Source organism: Lepidochelys olivacea (assembly GCF_965140295.1).
Source record: "Lepidochelys olivacea isolate rLepOli2 genome assembly, chromosome: 20".
Classification (NCBI taxonomy): domain Eukaryota; kingdom Metazoa; phylum Chordata; order Testudines; family Cheloniidae; genus Lepidochelys; species Lepidochelys olivacea.
In genome coordinates, this window is record NC_140430.1 from 1,613,585 (window position 1) to 1,633,729 (window position 20,145).

General features: G+C 67.0%; 2 protein-coding genes across 2 annotated transcripts; both read right to left on the bottom strand.

The window, feature by feature from the left end:
• Positions 1 to 2,733: 2,733 nt before the first annotated feature.
• Positions 2,734 to 10,047, bottom strand: DDN (dendrin; the record flags this gene model as incomplete). Its single annotated transcript, XM_084609989.1, has 5 exons — positions 2,734 to 4,630; positions 5,216 to 5,302; positions 6,877 to 7,010; positions 9,299 to 9,367; positions 10,006 to 10,047. 5 exons carry the CDS (start codon positions 10,045 to 10,047, stop codon positions 2,734 to 2,736), a joined length of 2,229 nt encoding a protein of 742 aa, XP_084466115.1.
• Positions 10,048 to 10,279: 232 nt separating this feature from the next.
• On the bottom strand, positions 10,280 to 19,428 carry PRKAG1 (protein kinase AMP-activated non-catalytic subunit gamma 1). The gene is made up of 12 exons (XM_084610524.1): positions 19,345 to 19,428; positions 16,625 to 16,673; positions 15,210 to 15,316; positions 14,775 to 14,856; positions 14,606 to 14,664; positions 14,259 to 14,304; positions 13,838 to 13,892; positions 13,387 to 13,513; positions 12,895 to 13,060; positions 12,114 to 12,151; positions 11,655 to 11,801; positions 10,280 to 11,253 (listed from the first exon to the last, which is right to left on the bottom strand). Exons 1-12 carry the CDS (start codon positions 19,351 to 19,353, stop codon positions 11,149 to 11,151), a joined length of 990 nt encoding a protein of 329 aa, XP_084466650.1. The 5' UTR covers positions 19,354 to 19,428; the 3' UTR covers positions 10,280 to 11,148.
• Between the last annotated feature and the right edge of the window lie 717 nt (positions 19,429 to 20,145).

Here is a 20,145-nt window from a genome sequence, read left to right on the forward strand (position 1 = left end):
TGGTTTTTTTAACCTGCCGGGGTCTCTTTAAAAGGAAACAAGGCGAGAAAGTCATCGCAGTCCTGAAATAGGGCTCGGGCTGGCACCGCAGGGGGCGGGAGAGCGGCCAGCGCCAGGCCTTTGTGTTGGCGGGCAGAGTCCACCTCGAAAAGTCTCCTTAAAAAAGGAAAGTGTGAGTGGCTGACAGCAGGATCCTGCACTGGGGGTTATATTTACCCGCCTGACTCAGAGCCCGAGCTCACCCCTGCCCGGAATCCGGGACACTGCTCCGGCTGGGGGGGGCAGCCGGAGTCCAGGGCGCCAGGAGAGACGGGGTTAGCTAAAGGACAGCAAAAGATGATTCCCCCGCAGCGAGCCCCGTGGGGAGCTGGAATCTTTGCCCCAAGGGCTGGGGCGGGGAGCCCCTTGGCGTGGGGTCTGAGGGCCAGTTTGGGGCTCCAGCCAACGGAGGGGAGGGGTCCAGGGCCTGGCACTCCCGGGGAAATACAAGGAAAGGGAGGAGCTAGACCAGGTGATGGGGGTGACTGGGATTAGGTCTGGGACATCTGGGTTCTATTTCCAATGACAGGAAGGGAGAGGGGTCTCCATGGGTTAGAGCAGGGGGGTCTGGGAGGCAGGACGCCTGGGTTCTCTCCCTGACTCAGAGTGGGGTCTAGTGGGTTGGAGCAGCGGGGCTGGGAGGCAGGACTCCTGGGTTCTCTCCCTGGCTCGGGGTGAGGAGCACGGTCTAGTGGGTTGGAGTAGGGGGGCCGGGAGGCAGGACTCCTGGGTTCCATTCCAAGCAGTGGGTGGGGAACGTTGCCTACTGGGGCAGAGCGGGAATCACTCAGGACTCCTGGGTCCCACACTCATTCCCCGGCGCATGGCACCTCCTGGCTGCCCTGGGCAGTGAGGTCCCAGCCAGCTGCTCAGACCTGTGTCAGGGAGATAATGACAGGGCCCGCGGGAGGTGGAGGAGCTGGTTTTAAATAAAGTGCAAATTGGACACATTAGTTGTGCGGTTTGTTTTCTTTCCAGCTGGGGGATCCTTCCCCCATGGGCAGCATGAGTAAGAGGTGGTGGCTGTCCCAGCATGGGGGGCGGGGGGGGGCTTTTTGCCATCATCCCCCCCCTTCCCCCGGGTGACTCACCTGCTGGAGTCCCAGCAGCTCCCTAGGTGCCCCATGAGGTCAGAGCCCTCAGCCACAGCCCAAACCAAAGGTTGGCAAGGGGGGGCCCTTCACTCATTCATTGCCCCCCCCCTTGCCCACGGGGACCCAGTGAGGCTGCCAAGGGCCACGCCTCCCCCAGCACCGATATACCCCACCCAGGATTCATGCATCTGGAGGGATGGCGGGGGGGCAGGACTCCTGGTTTCTATTATGGGTGGGGAGTGGGGTCTAGCGGGGGTATGAGCGTGGGGGGCTGGGAGCCAGGACTCCTGGGTTCTCTCCCAGCCCCTGGCCTCCACAGACCCATGTTATGCAATACAGCTTTGCTGCGGGGGCAGGCCGGCGGCTGCGATGGGGGTGGGGAGAAGCTCCCCCAAAGAGCCCCGGGACCGAGCCATGCCCCGGAGCCCCCGCCCCGCGTGCCAGGGGGCTGGGAGCTGCGCCCGCGGGCCGGCTGCGGGGGAAACTTGGGTGCGTCGCGCCCTCTAGTGGCGGTTCCGGGAACGGCCGCCTCCAGGCACCTCCCAATTGTTTGGGGATGGGCGCGGGGGGGAGGGTCTCTTCTACCCTCCCTGCGTTTGGTTGTGAACCCTGGTGCCGGGGACGGGAATTCTCACCCCGCCCGCCCCCCACCAGGGAGTCAGCAACCCAGTGTTGAGACTCGCCTGTTTCTTGAAGGCCTTTCATCTCGAAGGAGCCCAAAGCCTCTTTCCCCAGCAATGGCTCCGCCCAGCGCGGAAATGCAGCCACCTCTGGGGTGGGGCGCAGCAGCTGTTTGGAGGCACAGGGAATCCCTCACCCAGCAATGGAATGCAGCCACCTCTGGGGCAGAGCCCTGCAGCTGTTTGTCAGCAAAGCTGCACAGGAGTCCAGGCGCGGGCAGCTGCAAGTAGCGAGGGGTTGGTCAGGGTATAAACTCACAGACACGGCAACAAGGCCGGAGCAGAGGGCCCCCCCAGGGGTTTATTTCTCTGTGGAACATTTTACAGCAGGCTTAATTCACACAGAAGAGTCTGGGGTACAGACCCAGAATCCTCCATTAACTGCCCCCCGGCAGGGCTGTATCCAGGGCAGGGTGAGCGGGGCAGCTGCCCAGGGTGCAAAGGCACGGGGGGGGGGGGGGAATGGGGTGTAAAAATGGTGAAAAAACCCGATGGGAGTGTGAGCAAATATGCTTGCTCACTAGAGGTGCTAAAATGCCTTGTTACAGCTCTGCCAGGAACGGTGCCAGGCCGGCACTGACTACACAGATGGCGTGAGAGGGAGCCTGGCCTGGGGGGCCTAGCTGGGTCTGTCCCGGTGCGTCCCTTCCAGTCGGCTCCCTGCACCCCTCTGGGCTCCCAGCCCCACCCCTGGTGATGAGCCCTTCTGGGGGTCAGCCTTGTTCTCCCAAAACTAAGGGGTATTTGAGTTGCCCGGCTCAGCCATACCCCACTAAGCCACACCCTGTCAGGACACGCCCCTCATGGACACGCCCTGCCAGGCCCCGCCCCTCCTAAATATGTGAGAAGGAGAGAGGAGGGCAGGGGCAAGGGGAAAAAAGCGCAGGGTGCATGAGTGGGGCAGGGCCCCTCCATCGCCCTCACCCCCTTCTGGGCCCCGCTGCCCCGGCCCCGCTCAACTCCAACCCCCCTGGCTCCCCAGCCTCAGGGCTGGGTCCCGCCCTGGCCCCCGGGGGCTCCCCCTGGCCGGCCGGGAGGACAGTGGCGTCGGAGACGCTGCTCTCCAGGCTGCTGCTGCTGTAGGCCAGGGCGTCGTGGCGTGGGCGCCCCCTCCAGGCCACGGGGCTGCGCGGGGCCGGGCCCTCGGGCTCCTCGTCCGTATCCGAGTCGGGCGCCGTGTGCCGGCGGATGCGGGACACGGCCTCGCGCAGGTCGCGGGTGCAGAGCGCCGGGCGCTTGGCGCAGGGCCGGGCTCGGGGGCGCAGGGCCTGCGGCTCGCGGCGACTGGCACCGTCCCCGGGAGCCTCCCTGCCCCAACCCGGCCCTGGCTGCACTGGTGGATTGGTGCCATCCCCAGGGGTCTCCCTGCTGCACGGGACCCCCGGCGGCTCTTCGGGGGAAGCAGCCGGGCTGGGCAGCCCATGCACTCTGGGGACCTCCACCAGCGGCTCCGGGCTGCCAGGAAGGGCTGCTCCTGCCTGCTGGCCCCAGCGCCCAGGGGTCTCTTGCTGGGCACAGGCCCCTTGCTGCTCCACCAGGCCTAGCTCGGCCGTGGGGAGCCCCAAGATCCGAGCCGCCCTCTCCCCCAGGGAGCCATCACCGGGGGAAGGGGAAGGGGGCCCTGCCGCCCACTCGGAGGCCCCAAGGTGGGGTCGGCTGGCCAAGAGCAGCCTCTGGCATGGCGAGGCTGGGTCCCGGGGCGGGGGGGACCCCAGGAGCTGCACCTGCTTCCGCCGGGGGGGCGGGATGTACTCGGCACGGATCACCACGCAGGTGGCATCGATCACAAAGACACCCCCATGGCAGCTTCGGCCTTCGGCTGTGGGGGACTGGCCTGGTGCCTTCCCCGCGGGGCGGGGAGAGGGGGGTGCCCTGCGTTCTGGCCGGCCCCTCTGCTCCCAGCCCTCCCGCTGCCCACTCCTGGCGCTGCCCATGGAGCTGGGCGCGTAGCCAAAGCCCCAGCCGGAGGGGAGTCGCTGCCAGCCCGGGACAGAGCTGGGCCCCGCTGCATCCCAGCCCCCGGAGCCATGGGCCCTGCCAGCCTCTCTGGATGCCCGGGGCAGCGTGTGGCTGCCACCGTCTGGGCTGGACAGCGGGCGGAAGAGGGAGTCGGCCGAGCCACCCTGGGCCATGGGTCGCACCGTGCCCTCCAGCCCCGGGCAGAAGAGCCCTGACCCAGCGCGGCGCCCCAGGGAGCCCGACCCCGCATGGTAGCTCCAGCCACCCAAGACCTCCTGGGGGAGCCTGGCCTGCCGCAGCCGGGGGCGGCCTGAACAGGGGGTGGGCTCCGGGCTGCCCCCGGCAGGCCCCTTCCCATGGGGTGCTGCCCGGCCCCGCTTGGCGGCCGGCGGCTTGGGGGCGGCGCGGGGCCGCTTGGTGGGGAGGGTGCGGTGGGGTGCGTCGTAGGCGGGGGGCGAGACATAGGGCGGGGGCCGCGGCTCATTCGGCTTGCGGCTGCCCTGCCCCACCCGGAGCCGCCTCAGCATGTGGGTCTCATAGCTGGGGGGCCCGGCTGGGGGTGGCCCCCCGGCGCTCCCTGCCAGCCGCCTCCTGCCCAGAACGCTGTCCGCTGTCCCCTGCTCCCTCCTCTCTGGGGGGGCTGCCCAGCCCAGGCCCCTCCTGCCCTCCGAGCCGCCCCTTGGCTTCCTCTCGTTGGGGGCGTCCCAGTCCCCTGGCGCCCCCTTCCCCAGCCGGGGGTCGCCGCTGGAGGGCAGGTGCTGCAGAGGAATCGTCTTGCTCCACGTGGGGTCCTGGTGCGCACGGGCCCCCGGGTGCCGGGCCGGCCACAGCTCAGCCGCGAAGCGCTTCTCCAGACACCTGCAAGGCAGAGACCCGCTCAGGGCCCAGCCTGGCGGGAGGGGGCCCGGCTGGCCCACCCACTGCTAGGCCACTTGCGGGGGGTGGGGCTCAGAGACTGTGGGGGTGGGGAGGGTCCCACTAACTGGGGAGGGGTGCACAGCAGGGTGGAACATGGGGCGACCCTGCTCCTAGCACTGCCCCTCCCACCCTGGCAGACACCCCCTGGCTTTCCTGGCCCCGTGGAGAGGGCAGCAGTGCCCTGGGTGCCCACACATGGAGTGGGGGACAGGCAGGGGTTGCAAGGGGTTTGCCGTGTGCAGGAAGCGGGGGTGACTGATGGGAATCGGGGAGCCTTGGCCAGCAGTGCAGGGCGGGGGGGCCCTGTTGGGCTGATGCCAGGGAAAGGGGAGATGCGTCCCAGTGCTGACCCACAGCCCCCTTCTAGCCCAGCCCTGGGCTCCCCGCGTCACACAGCTCTGCCGGTGCCCCTCACGCCTGACCTGCAGCCCCCTGCTCAGGCAAGCGAGCCTAGGGAAAAGCTTTGCAAAGCGATGCCCTCCGCCCCCCGGGAGGAATGATCTAGTGAGACAGGCCCTGACTCACGCGTACTCCCCCGAGATGCTCCGGTAGATCCAGGGGGTGCCGGAGCCCCGTGCGGGCCAGCGCCCTGGGTCCATGGCGCTGCCGTGGCTGCAACAAGAGACCGTGTTAATCTCAACCACCAGCAGGTCCGTCCGCTTGCAGATCCGCAGGTGCCCAGTGCCCGGTGCCCCCCAAGGCCCATGGCCCCCCAGCACTGGGCAGCCCAGCATGGTCCCAGGGGACTTGCTTGTCCGGGCGTGGCGAGCCAGGCGAGCCCACGAGGGAGCGCTACGCGGAGAGGGAGGGATGGGGGCTGCCTGCGCCCACGGGCTGCTTGCGAGCTAGGGAGCTCTGCGCCAGGGCTGTGTCGGCAGCATGCACCGGGAGCAGCTCTTTGTGCGGGCGGGTGAGTACCAGCCTGCCAGCAGCCGGAACAGAGCGTGCACACGGGGACACCCCCCCCCCCCCGAGTGCTTGGACCGTGCACGCCCTGGAACACACGCAGCTCTCCAGCCGGGCCTGCAGCCTGGCCCCTGCCAGCATACCTGGCATGGCCCCTCTCCCGGTGCCCTGCAGACACCCCACTCCCCCCAGCCCCCACTGGCGCCTGGCTGGGCCCTGGGCGATGGCAGGACCTGCAGCTGAACCCCATGAATGCTGCCCGCTCCCCGACTGCTCTGCGGGACACCACGTGGTCATGGGGGGCGGGGGGGCTTGTTGCTGGGGGACACCCCCTTCCCAAGCGATGCCCCAGACCCTGGGCTGCCCCCATGTACCTGCTGATGGGCACCTCCTGCAAGCCCAGCTGGGCGGAGCTCAGCTCAGCCTGGGGCCCGTGTGTGTGGGGGGGTCATTGCTGGGGATCCCTCCACCCAGCAGCACCCTGCCCCCCACGACTGAAAGGGCCTCCCAGCTGCTATCCCCCCCACCAAAGCTCTGCTGGTGTCACAACAGCCCCCCCAGCCCTGCCGGGGGAGGGGGCAGCGCCGAGCAAAGCTGCTTAGTGGTTAGAGCCAGGACGCCTGGGTTCTGTCCCCAGCTCTGGGAGGGGCGTGTGGGGCTGGGCGCCGGGATGCCTCGCCCGGCCAGGGCCACGGTGCCTCAGCCCTGAGCCTGCCACACAGGGCATGGAGGAATGAACCCACTGAAGGGGGGGGGGGGTCAGGGCTTAGCTACCCCAGGCTTTACACAGGGACCCCCCCCTTCCCCCCGAGAGATGCCGCAATCACAAAAATTACATGGTTTGGCACAACGTGCTGCAGCCCACGCCGGCTCCGAGCGAAACCTAGCAACCAGGCGCCGGCATGGCAACGGGCCCCGGCACGGCTGGCACCAGCTCTGCCGAGAGGGGCTGGGGGGCTCTGCCGAGGCGATATCGGGGGCCCCAACGAGTCGGGCTGGGGGCTTGTCCCTCTGGGTAGAGCAGCAGGTGGGGGGCTCTGCTCTGCTCTGTCCGGGGTGTTCACTGGGGACAAGGGTCCCTGCTCAGTACTGCTGACGGGAACCCAGGAGATCGGGACGGGGTCATGGCCCCCTTAGACTCAGGGCTCCCACCCGGGCCAGAGCAGGATCCGGCCCCCAGGACAGGAAGGTACCAGGCCGCGCCCAGTGCGGGAGACAAGCCTGGGCGGACGCACCCTGTGCCCACCTCTCAGCCCTGCCCCAGCAGCGCCCCCCATGACCTGGCTGCCTGTTTCCGTCGCTCGCTGGGCTCTGGGCTGGGCTGGATCGGCGCCTTCGCCCCCTCCGAGCCGCGGCCCTCGGACACCGACCCCGGCTGGATTGCAGGGCCCTGGAGCCGGGACGGCAGCACTGACTGGAGCAGGCGGCTCCAGGGCCGTGTTATTCCTCAGCCCCCCCGGGCCCTCGCAGCCTCCCACCCGGCAGGGAATGTGCCTTGCTCAGCACCGCCCGGGGGGCGCCAGGGCTGGCGAAGCCTCGCCATGCAGGGGAGCTGGGGCACTGAGATGGGCGAGGACTGGGGGGGGGGGGAGATGAAAGTCCCCCACCATGTCGCTTGCCTCGAGACCCCCGTTCCCAAGAGGCCCGTTGATGACACTGCTGGGCTTGGAGCTCACTGAAGCCTGTCGACCCCACACCAGCCCCAGCCACTGGTGGGTCACAACCCCCCCCCCCCGGCACCTGTCACCCCCTCCCCGCCTTCCCTGCAGCCTGCACCTGGCACCCCCAGGCCTCCCATCCTGCAGCCTGCACCTGACACCCCCCAGCCCCCTCCCACCCTGCACCCCCCAGTTCCCCCGCTGCTGATCCTGATCCTCCCCAAGACAAGTGGCTGCTAGTTAAGTTCATGGGAGCTAGTTTAAGCTCCCAGCCTTGCCCATGTCCCCACTCTCCCCCCCGCCCCAGGTCAGAGGCAGCTGCAGGCCAAGTCTTGGGACCGTGGTGGGGGCTGCTTAGGGGGGTGGGGCAAGGCCCAGGTAGTGACAGGCCAACGCCTTCAGTGAGGTGGAGGGTGTCCATGATGTGACAAAGTGGGACTGTTCTTAATGTTTCCTCTGAATAGTGTGGGGGTGCCTCAGTTTCCCCTAGGCAGTTCTTAAGTCTCTAGGAGGTGGGGTAAGGGGGTATGATCATTGCAGAGCCCTAGAGGGCAGGTGTGTGCAGGGGTCTGGACACAGAGAATGGCCGACACCCTGTTTCCTGGCAACTGATGGCCTGGCCCTTCCCACCCTGCAAGGTGAGAGCTAAAGGGTTGGAGAACAAAGGAATCAGGTGACCTCCTGGCCCGGGACAGCAGCTGGGCTACCCAGCCTGTGCTAGCAAGGCCCTGGGGCCACGCGCAGAGCCAGGCCGGGGTCCCGGGCACTGAGGAGGCTCCTGTGAACAGAGGAACCCAGGAGTCCTGACTCCAAGAGCCATGCACTTACCTCTGGCTCAGGCTCAGAACCCAGGCGTCCTGGTGCCCAGCTCTGACCACTAGCCCATGCTCCCTTCCTCCTTACCCCTCCCCCAGCTGGCCCCTCCCTGCAGACGCCCCCAGACCGGCTGCTGTCCTGGGCTGCCTGGCCACCCCTCCCGGCCCAGCGGCTCCCCGGCCCGTCTCTGAGCCAGGGGAACCAGGGAGCTACCAGAGGCTGGCGCCTGGAGGAGGGGTCCTTCAGCCCCCCCTCGCCCCCGGCTCTTTCCAGCCCTTTTAGAAAACCCACGGGTGGAACAAACAGGGATTTACGGCTGGACAACGACGCAGGCTCAGCGGATTCCCGGCCACCCCGCCCCAGGGATGGTCACACTGTGGGGCGGGCAGGGAAGCAACCCCCTCTGCACGACCCGTTGAACCGAAAGCACCCAGTGACCCACTGGGTCGGGGGGTTGGGGGGAACCAGCAGGCCCTGCTCTTTGCTCCAGCTAGGCCAGTTCCCAGGGGTCCCCGCAAGGGACCAGGGCCCAAGCAGTGCTGGGCAGTGACTCAGGTTCGAATCCCCGTGCTGGGGCGGGGGAGGGTAGGAGGGAGACACCCCAGCACCGAACACGCCCCCTATGGCCGCTGTTTCTGGCCCCCGTGAGGCTCTTACAGGGCCCAGCTCAGGAGCTGGCAGAGCCCAGGCCCCAGGGGAGTGTGAGCAGTGCTGCCCCCTGCTGGCAACCCACAGGGCTGGGGTAGCGGGATTGACGGGGTGGGGAGCCCAGGGCTGGGGTAGTAGGGGGAACGGGTCAGGAGTGAGGGGCACGGGCAGGGCTGGGGGGGGAGCCCTGGCTGGGCTAGCAGGGGCTGCAGGTCAGGGGTGAGGGGCAATGGGAGGGCTGGGAGCCCTGGCTGGGCTAGCAGGGGCTGTGGGTCGGGAGTGAGGGGCACTAGCAGGGCTGGGGTGGGGGGGAGCCCTGGCTGGGCTAGCAGGGGCTGCAGGTCAGGGGCGAGGGGCAATGGGAGGGCTGGGAGCCCTGGCTGGGCTAGCAGGGGCTGTGGGTCGGGAGTGAGGGGCACTAGCAGGGCTGGGGTGGGGGGGAGCCCTGGCTGGGCTAGCAGGGGCTGCGGGTGAGGGGCAATGGGAGGGCTGGGAGCCCTGGCTGGGCTAGCAGGGGCTGTGGGTTGGGATTCTATTCTGCTCCCTACAGGTTCTCATCCCACTCATGGCATCCTGGTACCGAGGCACCTTTCAGCCGGGCACTGGGCGACTTGGCAAACATCTGATCTGCGTGGCTGGATCTCGTGCCCTGCCCAGCAGGAGGGGGTGCCTACGTGCACCCCCTGGGGTTGCTTTGTTTATAGGCACAGAGAGTGGGATTGGATGGGCCCTCCCAAGGCATCTAGTCCAGGCCCTTGTGCTGAGGTAGGGCCCAGTACCCCCAGCCCTGACGGGCATGTCCCACCTAGCCTGAAAACCTTCCAGAGTCAGGGATTCCACCCCCCTTGGACCTCGTATCCACCTGGCAGCCCAGTGCTGGTCCTGCCTCTCACTTGATTCCCATCAGACCCAACGGATCTGCAGAGTTCGCAGGGCCCCCGGCTCTCCCTCGCCCCAGACTCCCGGGGCCCAGCGTGAACCGTTCCTCCCAGGCCGGGGGTTCGAACCCTTGACTTGTTCCTGCTGCTCTGCTCCGGCCTGTCTCGCGCTGACCCTCCGCAGCGATGACCCAGCACCGAGCAGCAGGACAACGCCCGCCCGTGCCCGCCGTATGCTGCTCCCCCTAACTCCCCAGAACGATACTCCCCTTTTCCCAGCTCCACCACCTTATTGGCTCATGGGGTTTGTGGTTCACGCTGAGCCCGGCTCCTTTCCGGGCATGGGACCCTGGCGCCAGTTTGCCCGTATGCAGCTGCACTTTCGATTTTTCCTTCCCCAGGGACGTACTTTGCACTTGTCTTCACTGAATTTCATCGTGTGGAAGGTCATTTTGGATTCAAATCCTGCCCTCCGAAATGCTTGCAACCCTGCCCAGCTTGGGGCCAGCGGCAGATGTTCTAAGCATCCTCTGCCCCATCACCCATGTCATTAATGAAAACACTGACGAGCAGCAGCCCCAGGAGCGAGCCCCGTGGGACCCTGCGAGAGACGCCCTCAAGTTTCACAGCAGCCCCTTGCTAACGATGCAGAGTCTGATCCATCAACCACTTACGCAGCCACCTAAGAGTAGCGTCATCTAGACACACAGTCGGGTTTTTATTACAGACTTATAATAACCGAGCAGTGATGGGTGCAGATACTGTGGGGGCAGGGTCCCAGGCACAAATCTCTGGGAGTCTCCTCACCCCCACATCCCAACGGCCACCAGCCCAGACTCCGACTAAAGACGAGTTCCCACCCTGGGCCAGCGAGAGGACGAGCGAGCGAGGCCCCTGCCCCAGGCCAGGGCTCCAGCAACAGGATATAAAAACAGTGCTTAGTAAAAACAGAGTTTGGACTTTCTTAAGGGAAGGGGGGAAATCACTGGGGTATGGGGGGAGGGTAGTTTCAGATGCCCGGGGGCAGGGCCGTGCGGCGTTGCAGGGCAGGAGCTGGTTGAGATCTGACCCCCGGGGGGAGAGGGGGATGAAATAAGGAAACTGTTCCAGCCCCCGGGGGGGAGGGGCGCAGAAATGGGAACAGGTCCAGCACCGTGGGGCAGCTGATCACACAGGGCTTCCCTGGCCATTTCAGGAGGGGCTGGCAGCACCAGTGCAGGGTGCCCAGCTAGGATCTCCCCAGCCAAGTGATGCCCAACACATGGTGTTGATGCATGGGTAGGGCCTGGGGGCTCAGCCCTGCTCCACTCCCTGTGGACGGAGCAGCCCAGCCTGCCTGGGAGAACTGGGTGGGTTTATTGCTGGCTTTTGGCTGGCGTGCAGCCCCCCTATCCCGCCTGCTTGGGGGGCTGCGGCTCGGGAGGCGCGATGCTGGTGGAGCAGGGCAGGGCCAGTGGGTGATGGGTGGCCAGGGGGGCCTGGCATCCATGGTCCCTGTCCCTCAGAGCCCCACCGCAGCGACAGTCTCAGAACAGGAAGCGGGGTGCCCCCCTCAGGGCTGCGGCCCGCCCGGGAGCACCAGCGCCTGCAGGATGTCAGAGAGGGAGACGATGCCCTTCACCACTTCGTTCTCATCCACCACCACCAGCCTGTGGACCTGCGGCAGACAGACAGACAGACCACGGTCAGCCAGGGGCCCTGCAGCCCAAGGGAGCTCGGAGCCCCCAGCACGGACACTGGGGTTTGGGCCAGGAAATGGGGGGAGGCGGAGCCGTGGGCAGGGTGGGGTGGGATTGGCTAGGACAGGGGGGCTAATGCCAGTGCCCAGGGGGGCCAGGCTGACTGGGAGGGAAGAGTTGTCCCCACCCCTGGTCTCCCATCCAAGTCCCTGGGTTGGGTTGTGTCCCTCCCCAGGGGTCTACAGGAAGGGTCACGTAGGGCATGGGGGGGACCATGGTAAGCTCCGGAGGGGCACGGGGGCTAGGAGGGGCCCCGCAGGGCATGGGGGGATCCGGGGGTGGGCCCAGGGGTAGGAAGGGCCGCACAGGGGGAGATTACCTCGGCCTCCACCAGGCGGTTGATGATGGTCTCCAGGGTCTCGTGTTTGTAGCACGTGAGCACCCCCTCGAAGTACTGTGAGCGATGCTGCAGGGCCTGCGTCACCGTCACGTCCAGGTTGTTGTACATCTTCTCGGCCGCCAGGTTCTGGGGACGGGGGGCGAACGGGGGAGCTGCACTCGCTGGCCCCAGAGCAAACCCGGCCTGCGGCTCTCACTCTGCCCCACAGCAATCTGCCCCCCCGTGGGGGCTAAACTCGGCCATGCCCGGCAGCGACAGCCACCCACGGGCAACAACTCAGGGGGTGTCTGTGCGTGACACCCATCTGCCAAGTGGGGGGAGCACCAAGTCCCACCAGCCAATACAGGCACCCCCCATCCCACCAGCCCCACGCCCAATCCCACCCGCTGGCGTAGGTACACCCCGCACCCCAAGCTCTGCATTGGGGATGGTACTTACAATGACGTCAAACTTGGAGTAAATGTCCACGACCCGACCTGAGACAGAGGAGGGGAGGGGCTGGTGAGACGGGGACAGGGCTTGGCCCCCTCCCTCCCCGCAGCTGGCTGACGCTGAGGTTCCAGCCCTGCAGGGCCCTCTGGGGCCTGGCCTCGTCGTGGGAGCTCAGAACTGGCGGGATACGGGGCCAGGGGAGGACGGGGGGGCTGGTATTGGTTCCATCCAGGGGGGTGACAGACAATGCAGGGGTCAATACCCGTGTTTTACCTCCCCCATGCTGCCTGGCAGCTTCCGGGACCCGGGGGATTCTCAGGGGTCCCAGACTGCGCTCCATGAACTTGAGGGTCCATCAATTCGCTTCCTGACAGGGCTACGGAGGGGCTGGCAGGAGAGGGAGAGCCGAGCGTGGGAGAGGGATGCAGGGAGCGCGGGAAATAGGCGGCCCCCGGCCCAGCGTGGTGTCTGGGTAAGCTGGGGACATGTATGGAGCTTAGCTGGGAGCCCTGGTTTGCAGCTGCGGCTTGGGATTGGCGTATTTCTATCCAGTGCACTGCCCCGGGGTGGGGGTGGGGGGTCCGGCTCTGCATGGGGGGGGTCTCAGCTTGGCATGGCCCCCCGGGGGAGGGGAGCTCGCAGGCAGTCCAGTCCAGACCAGTGTGCCGAGGAATGAGCCGCCTCCAGAGTGGGGGGCCAGCAGGGGGGAGATACAGAGACCGCGGGCTCAAGGGGGCAGCTGGCCCTGAGCTGGGACATGCCATGTTCTCCCCCCGCCCCTCCTCACCTGACTCGTCCACCACGGGCAGGGCAGAGACACGGCGCTGCACGAAGATGCCCAGGGCCACGTACAGCGGCGTGTTGGCACGCACCAGGGCGATGTTGGCATAGGTGCCGATCTTCAGCTGCTCCAGGGTTTTGCCCATGAATTCCGGCCTTGGGACCTCCGCTATCTACAGGGAATACGGGAGCGGGGGAGTCATGTGCCACCAGCCCGGCCTGTTGGGGGTCGGGGGGAGCCCCTGCAGCCAGAGGAGAGTGGAGCGAACCACCTTCTCAGCCCGACGGCAGGGGCTGGGTGGCGCGACCATGGTCTGAGCAGGGGACACGCAGCTGTTCCTTGGCGCCAGGTGGGGGCATCCGGCTGGCGTCCACGTGGCAGCCTGGGCGAGGCGTGTTCCCGCTGGGGGCCAGCTGGACGGGACACCGCCCCCGCCCCGAGTCCCTGCAGGGGGCAGCGGGCAGAGCGTCGGCAAGGGCCTGGGTGGGCAGGACTTACGAAGAGCTTGAGGAACTTGAGGATGCGTTTGTGCGTGAGGATGTAGAGCGTATTCCCGGAGTCCGGGTCGATGACGGGCAGCCGGTGGATCTTGTTCCGGATCAGCGAGGAGACGGCGTCAAAGAGGCTGCGAGGCAGAAGGGGGCAGGGTAGACAGGTGCCCTGAGTATGGGTAGAGCCCCCCGGACTCCTGAGTTCTCCTCCCAGCGAGCACAGGGAAGGCCAGTGGCTAGTGCAGGGCTCCTGGGCTTGCTCAGCCAGCAGTGGATGGCAGCCGGTAGCCCCAGAGCCTGTGACCATCGTATGGGGACCAGCCCTCCATGGGGTCTTAGGCCAGGCCTGGGCTGTCAGGCGCTAGGGCAATGCACATAAATAATCCCCCACCACCCCCTTTCCCAGAGGGCACGGGGAGCCCTCAGCCCCCCAGCGGGGCCAGCAGCCAAGGTCTTACCTGGCACTGGGGGAGATGCAGACCAGTGGCTTGAAGGAGTCTTGCAGATAGACCTCTGTGGGGGAGAGGAGACGCGCTCAGCGAGACACTGAGCGGGGGCCGCAGTGCAGGTGGGGTCCCAGCCAAGGGCAGGGGGCACGTGGGGAGGAGCCATGAGAGGTGGGGCAGGTACGTGGGCCTGAGGCAGCTTTCAGCTCTGGTTGGAAACAGACCAGCTCTGTCCTTGGCACAGGGGGTTCTGCAGCGCCCAGGGGATCCCAGCCCCCTACCCATGGGGCAGTACCCCTCAGCTCCCCCTTCGGTTCTCCCCCCCCCCGGCACCACTGCACCTCCCTACACAGTGCTCCCCTCCTTCTCCTTCATCCTCACCCCCGAAACACCCCGCCCCCCCTTACCTCCCAAACACCCCGCCCCCCCTTACCTCGCCACGTTTCGATTTTATGCTCCTCCAGCTCGTAGATTTGAACCTAGACGCAGGGGGGAGGGGAGTTAGCCTTAGTCATCTCGGCCGTCGGCCCGAGCGCGGCTTGGGGACTGTGTCCGGGGCGGGGGGTGGGAGGCGCAGTCCCCAGCGCTAACAGCCCCGCCCAGGAACGAGGGGCGTGACCCTGTTGCTGGTGGGGCCGTTGCTGTGGGCTTGGTTATAACCCTCAGCCCCACAGGAACAAAGCTGGCAGGGGCAGGGGCCGGGGCCCGTGCCCGCGCAGCCCCACAGAGCTGGGGCGGGTACCCATCCCTGGCACCAGGGCAGGAGGGGCCCATCCTTACCATGGCCGACTTGTAGTAGCGATGGAGGATGTTGATGAAGTCAGTGATGGTCAGCATCCCTGGAGGGAAGAGAGCAAGTGAGTGGGGCAAGAAGCCTCCGGGCAGCCTGGTCCCCAGGGCCCTTCTGGCCCCCAGAGCACCCCCACCCCGAGCTGCAGCCCAGACTTACCCACAAAGCTTTGCTTCTTGCTGTCCCAGAGCGGGGCAGCCCGCACGCCATTGGTGACCAGCGCGAAGAAGGCTTTCTTCACCTGCAGCCCAACACAGACGCACGTCAGACTGGGGGGGGATGGGTGGGCAGTGCCTGTCACAGTTCCCGGGAGGTGGGAGAGGGCTGGAGGGGGCTCCTGCGGGGGTCAGAGGCAGGATGGCCTGTCAGAGGTCGTGGGGCAATCTGTTCAGCCAGGGGGCTGGAGCAGCTAGCACTGGGGGCCGAGCCCAGGGAAGCTTGTCTCAGGGCCTCCTGCCCCCCGGGGTGAGCCCACCTGTGCCGCGGGGGACCCACCCGGGGTGTGGGCACACACGTAGCCACCGCCAGTCTTCCCACCGTCTAGGGTGCGCACCCAGCGCCCCGCCCTGCCCGCTGCCCCCGCAGAGCACCCACCTGCAGGGAGGTGTCGAAGACGACCAACTTGGAGCTGGTGGGGATCAGGTCATAGCAGCGATGGGACCTCATGAAGCAGGAGTACACCCCGCTGCCAGGCTCCGCGTCTGCGGGAAGAAGGTGCAGTTAGGGGGCTGGGGGAGGGGACCGGCAGTGAGACTGGGCAGGAAGTGGGCATGCTGTGCCCCCTGAGCGGTGCTGACCTGGGAATGTGGCAGGGGGGTTTCACTGGGGATGGGAGACCTGACAGCCTGTCACCTGAGCCGGGGAGGGGGAGGTAACACCTCTGCCCCAGAAACTGGACAAAGGCCAGAGGAGAGAGCCTGTTGGGGGGTGGGTGGGGGGGTTGGTTGGTTTCAGTTTGGTGCTGGAAAGCAGGGAACCCCAAGGCTGGGGTCTAAGCTCCCTGTCCCCCAGAAGGACTTGACTGAGGGGTCCTGGTGTCATGGAATGTGGGGGAGTCCAGGCCCTGCACCCCTCTTCCTGGGATTCACTGAAACTCTCAGCCAGCCAGTAAAACAGAAGGTTTATTGGACAACAGGAACACAGTCTAAACCAGAGCTTGTGGGTACCACCAGGACCCCTCAGTCAAGTTCTTCTGGGGAGCAGGGAGCTTAGACCCCAGGCTTGGGGTTCCCTGCGTTCCTCCACCCAGCCCCAAACTGAAACTAACCCCCCCCCCCCCCAGCAGGCTCCCTCCTGCAGCCGCTGTCCACATTCCCTGGCAGAGGTGTCACCTTCCCCTCCCGGCTCAGGTTACAGGCTCTCAGGTCTCTCATCCCCAGTGAAACCCCCCTGCCACATTCCCAGGGCAACACTCCCCCCCTCCCCGGGTCACATCTGGTTGTACCCGCAACCTCTCGTTTAGACTGTGTTCCTATTGTCCAATAAACCTCCCATTTTACTGGCTGGCAGAGAGTCACGGTGAATCCCAGGAAGAGGGGTGCAGGGCCCGGACTCCCCCACCCGCCATGACAGAAGAGCTGTCAGTGCAGAGGGGACGGTCTGGGGGGTCAAAGGGGTCCTGCTCCGAGGAGCAGCTCTTGCTCCCAATCTGGGAGCATGCCCCCCTCCCCTGCATCCCGTGCCTAGCCCAGGCTCCCCCAGCCTGCCTGAGCGCCCTGTGTGCAGGGGGATGGGCCCAACAGGAGACAGTCCTGCAGAGAGAGACAGACCCGCCCCAGGAGCTGGGAGGACAGGCTGAAAACCCAGGGGAAGAGGAGCCTGGGGGGCTGAGAACGGTTTCAGGGCTGGCAGAGGAGGGTGATAGATCATTCTCCATCCCCAGAGGACGGACAAACCCCTGCCAGGTCTAGCTGGTCTAGCGAACACAGTGCAGGGGACTGGGCCAGACACGCCCGTCTGGTCTGAGCCCCCGTATGGCCAGATGCCCCTTGCCCTGACCCAGCCCTCACCTTCGGGTGCCAAGGGGCACTTCTCGGCAATGCTCTCAGGAACTGGGCCCTGCAGACAGACAGAAATCAGAGACTCCCCAGCAACCCACAGTGCTGTGCCCCCCACCCTGAGATGAGACCCTCCCCTAGAGCCGGGCAGAGCAGCTGCTGGGAAGAGGAGAAGCAACGGGGGACACTGGAAGTAAGATGGGTCGCACTCCTGTCCCATAACACAGACTCATCGCTTTGGGAAAGGAACATGGCAGCCCTGCTGCTGCAGGCAGCCCGCCCCCCGCCCCCCACCACACACATAGAGGGCACCCCCCCCACGCAGCACTGCTCCTGCAGCACCTTAAAAAACCTCTTTAACAAATCATTTTTAAAGTCCCCCCCGCCCCACACACAGCTGCACTGTGCCCCTCTCTCTGCACTGTGCCCGGGGCTACCCGCCCCGCTCAGGGCACTGCGTGTACGAGGCATGGCAGCGGGTTTCCTTCCCCTACCCATTCCCAAGGGAAATCCCACTCCACCCAGCCAGTGCCCTTTAACCTCCTGCCGGCCCAAGCAGCGATTCCTGGGCCCAGCTGAGTAGGGAAGTGAGTGAGAAAAGAACCCAGGAGTCCCAGCTCCCAGCCTCTGCTCTAACCTGCTCTTTCCCTTGGGCAAATCCTTTGCTCCCGGAGCTGAGCAGTGCTGGGTTTCAAGGTGGGTGAGCTGGGGGGTGGCTGGGGCCATAATGCCCGTCAGGCTGCAAGGTGCCTGAGCCAGGGAGCTGCCGGGAGGAAGTGAAAGCCAAGCCTCACTTTTCACAAGGGAGCGACCTCTTCTCCTTCATGTCAACTGATCTCAGGGTGCTTTGCAAACTGCACCCAGGAACCGCTTCTCATGCCTCCGACAGGCAGCCACCTCTGCGGCAGAGCCCGGCCTCCGCTTACCGCGTGCAGCAACGTGGCCCCAGGGCTGGGGACAGGGAGGCAGAATCCTGCCCCCAATTCAGAAAGAGAAGGGACGTTGGAGGGGGCAGGAGGCCCCAGGTGGGATGCGCCCAGCACACAAGCCTAGCACCTTGACAGCCCCCGGTGGCCACGCCCTGGCAGCGATGCCCCATCAGATGAACCATCACTGCGGAGGGAGCCCAAGAGCCGGCCGGCCAAGGCCTGGGGCCAGTCCCGGATCCAGCCGCATCTCAGCACGCAGACCACGGAGGCTTTAGGCACATGGACATTTCTCCAGCAGGAACCAGACTGAGTCCCCCAGCTCAACCCACCATGGCCCCTGCCACGCGGAGAGGACTTAGACCAGACTTGGCACCCCAACCACAATCTCGCTAAACCCCCTAGGGACGATTGCCTGGCTGGGGATCAGCCATCAGTTCAGGCCGGCCGCAGACTCCCTGACAGCCCCAATCCAAGGGCTCTGTCCCTTTAAGCCGGGCCCTGCACCAGCCTGCCTGAAACACGGACAGCACTGGCCCGTGGGCACTGCCCCAGCACCCAGATTCAGCAACACGCCCCCGGCCACTCTGCTGCAGGGGCGCGTGGCCTCGGGGCGCATGGGGGAGCCTTGCCTGGCCAGTTACAAGGTGCTCCCCCAGCACGTCCCGGGGCACAGGACTGCCCCATGCAGCCAGGTCCATGCCTGGAGCCAAGCAGCAGGGCTGGGATGTGCACTAAGGAACGGGAAGCAAATCCCACTCGGCCCTCTGGCCTCCAACCTCCTCGGGTTGCCCTGGACGGGTATTTTAACCCCTAGGGCGCGCACACAGTGGGTGGGCAGGGACCGCAGCCCGGCCGAGCCCTGAACGCTATTTCCAGGCCAGGAGCCCCCAGAGCCTGGCAGACCCCCTCCCCGGGCTGCAGGCATGCATCAGTGTCTCAGCCGGGGCACCGAGGGAGCTGGCCGGGGACACACCGGAGTACCCAGCCCGGGGCTCAGCACAGCAAAGGCCCAGGAGGAGGAAATGAGGGATCTGGGCGCAGGCGGGGCTGGGCATGGAGCTCACAACCCCGGGGCGCGGGGCGCCCTCCGGAAGAGCAGCTCCCGGCCTGCGCACAGCCCCACGGCGCCACTGGCCCGGCCGCCCAGAGGAATCCGGGCCCGGCCGTGGGTCGGGCCCGTAGCCCCAGAGGGGGCCCCCCAGCCCCTTGGCGGGGCCACGCACCGGCAGGGGACGCAGGCAGGCAGGGCTGGAGGCGGGCGAGAGCTCCCAGGACAGACACAAGAAAAGGGCTTTGGGCTCACGGCTCAGGGAGAGGAGGCGGCAAGGCCAGGCCAGCGGGGCACAGACGAGGCCCTCAGGGGACCGGGCCCCTGGCTCGCCCGGGGGTTGCCGAGGCGGGAAGTGCCGTAGCCCCAGGGCCCCTGCGCCAGGTGGGGGGGCCGGGCGGGGGGGGCTGGGCTCAGGCCAGGCAGGACGCGGGGCCCTTGGGGGCCGGGCAGGGACTCAGAACGGGGGGGGTCACCGGGGGCCCGGGTCTGCCCCCCCAGGGGCCGCGGGGGGGGCACGTGCTGGGGGGTCGGGGGGTCTCTGCTCCGGGGCCCCTCCCAGGATAGGGGACCCCGCAGCCCCCCCCCCACTGCAGGGGGACTCCAAGGGGGGTGACGCAACCCCGGGGGGGCCATTCTCGGGGGGGTCCGATGCGGGGGGCCCGATCCGGGTGCCGGGACGGGGCCCGATCCGGGGGGCTCCCCCACGCGGACCGACCGGGGCCCCCCCGTCCCGGGGCCGGCCGGGCTCTTACCGCCTCCATGGCCGCGGCTCGTCTCGCTCCCGCCGAGCACCCGGGGGCAGCAGCGGGCGGGGCCGGGGCCGGGGCCGGGGCCGCTTCACTTCCGCCCGGATCTACTTCAGCCGCTTCCGCCAGCAGAGGTCATGTGACCGGAAGGAGACGCGGGAAGAAACCGGCAGATAAAATGACCCCTGAACCCAGTGACCTTTGACCCCCACGGAGCCGGGACCTCCCTGCTCTTAATTATAAGGGGGCGGGGGCCCAGAGTAGGCCCTGGGGGGGGGGCACAGGGGTGGGGGGGCTCAGACTAGATCCTGGGGGGCACAAGCTGGGCACTGGGGGGGCATAGGGGTGGGGGCACAGACTAGGCCTTGGGGGGGGCACAGGGGTGGGGGGGCTCAGACTAGATCCTGGGGGGCACAAGCTGGGCACTGGGGGGGGCATAGGGGTGGGGGCACAGACTAGGCCTTGGGGGGGGCACAGGGGTGGGGGGGCTCAGACTAGATCCTGGGGGGCACAAGCTGGGCACTGGGGGGGGCATAGGGGTGGGGGGGCACAGACTAGGCCTTGGGGGGGCATAGCGATGGGGGGGTCACAAGCTGGGCACTGGGGGGACAAGCTGGGCACTGGGGGGGCATGGGGGGCACAGACTAGGCTCTGGGGGGCATAGCAATGGGGGGTCACAGACTAGGTCCTGGGGGACACAACCTGGGCACTGGGGGGACATAGGGGTGGGGGCACAGACTAGGCCCTGGGGGGACATAGCGATGGGGGGGTGTCACAGACTAGGCCCCGGGGGGGCACAAGCTGGGC

Excerpts from the sequence above, each read along its gene's own strand:
- PRKAG1 (XM_084610524.1), bottom strand. Across the intron at positions 11,802-12,113 it reads ACTCCAAGTTTGACGTCATT|AACCTGGCGGCCGAGAAGAT; the intron begins GTAAGTACCATC and ends CCCCGTCCCCAG. Across the intron at positions 11,254-11,654 it reads ACCGCCTGGTGGAGGCCGAG|GTCCACAGGCTGGTGGTGGT; the intron begins GTAATCTCCCCC and ends TGTCTGCCGCAG.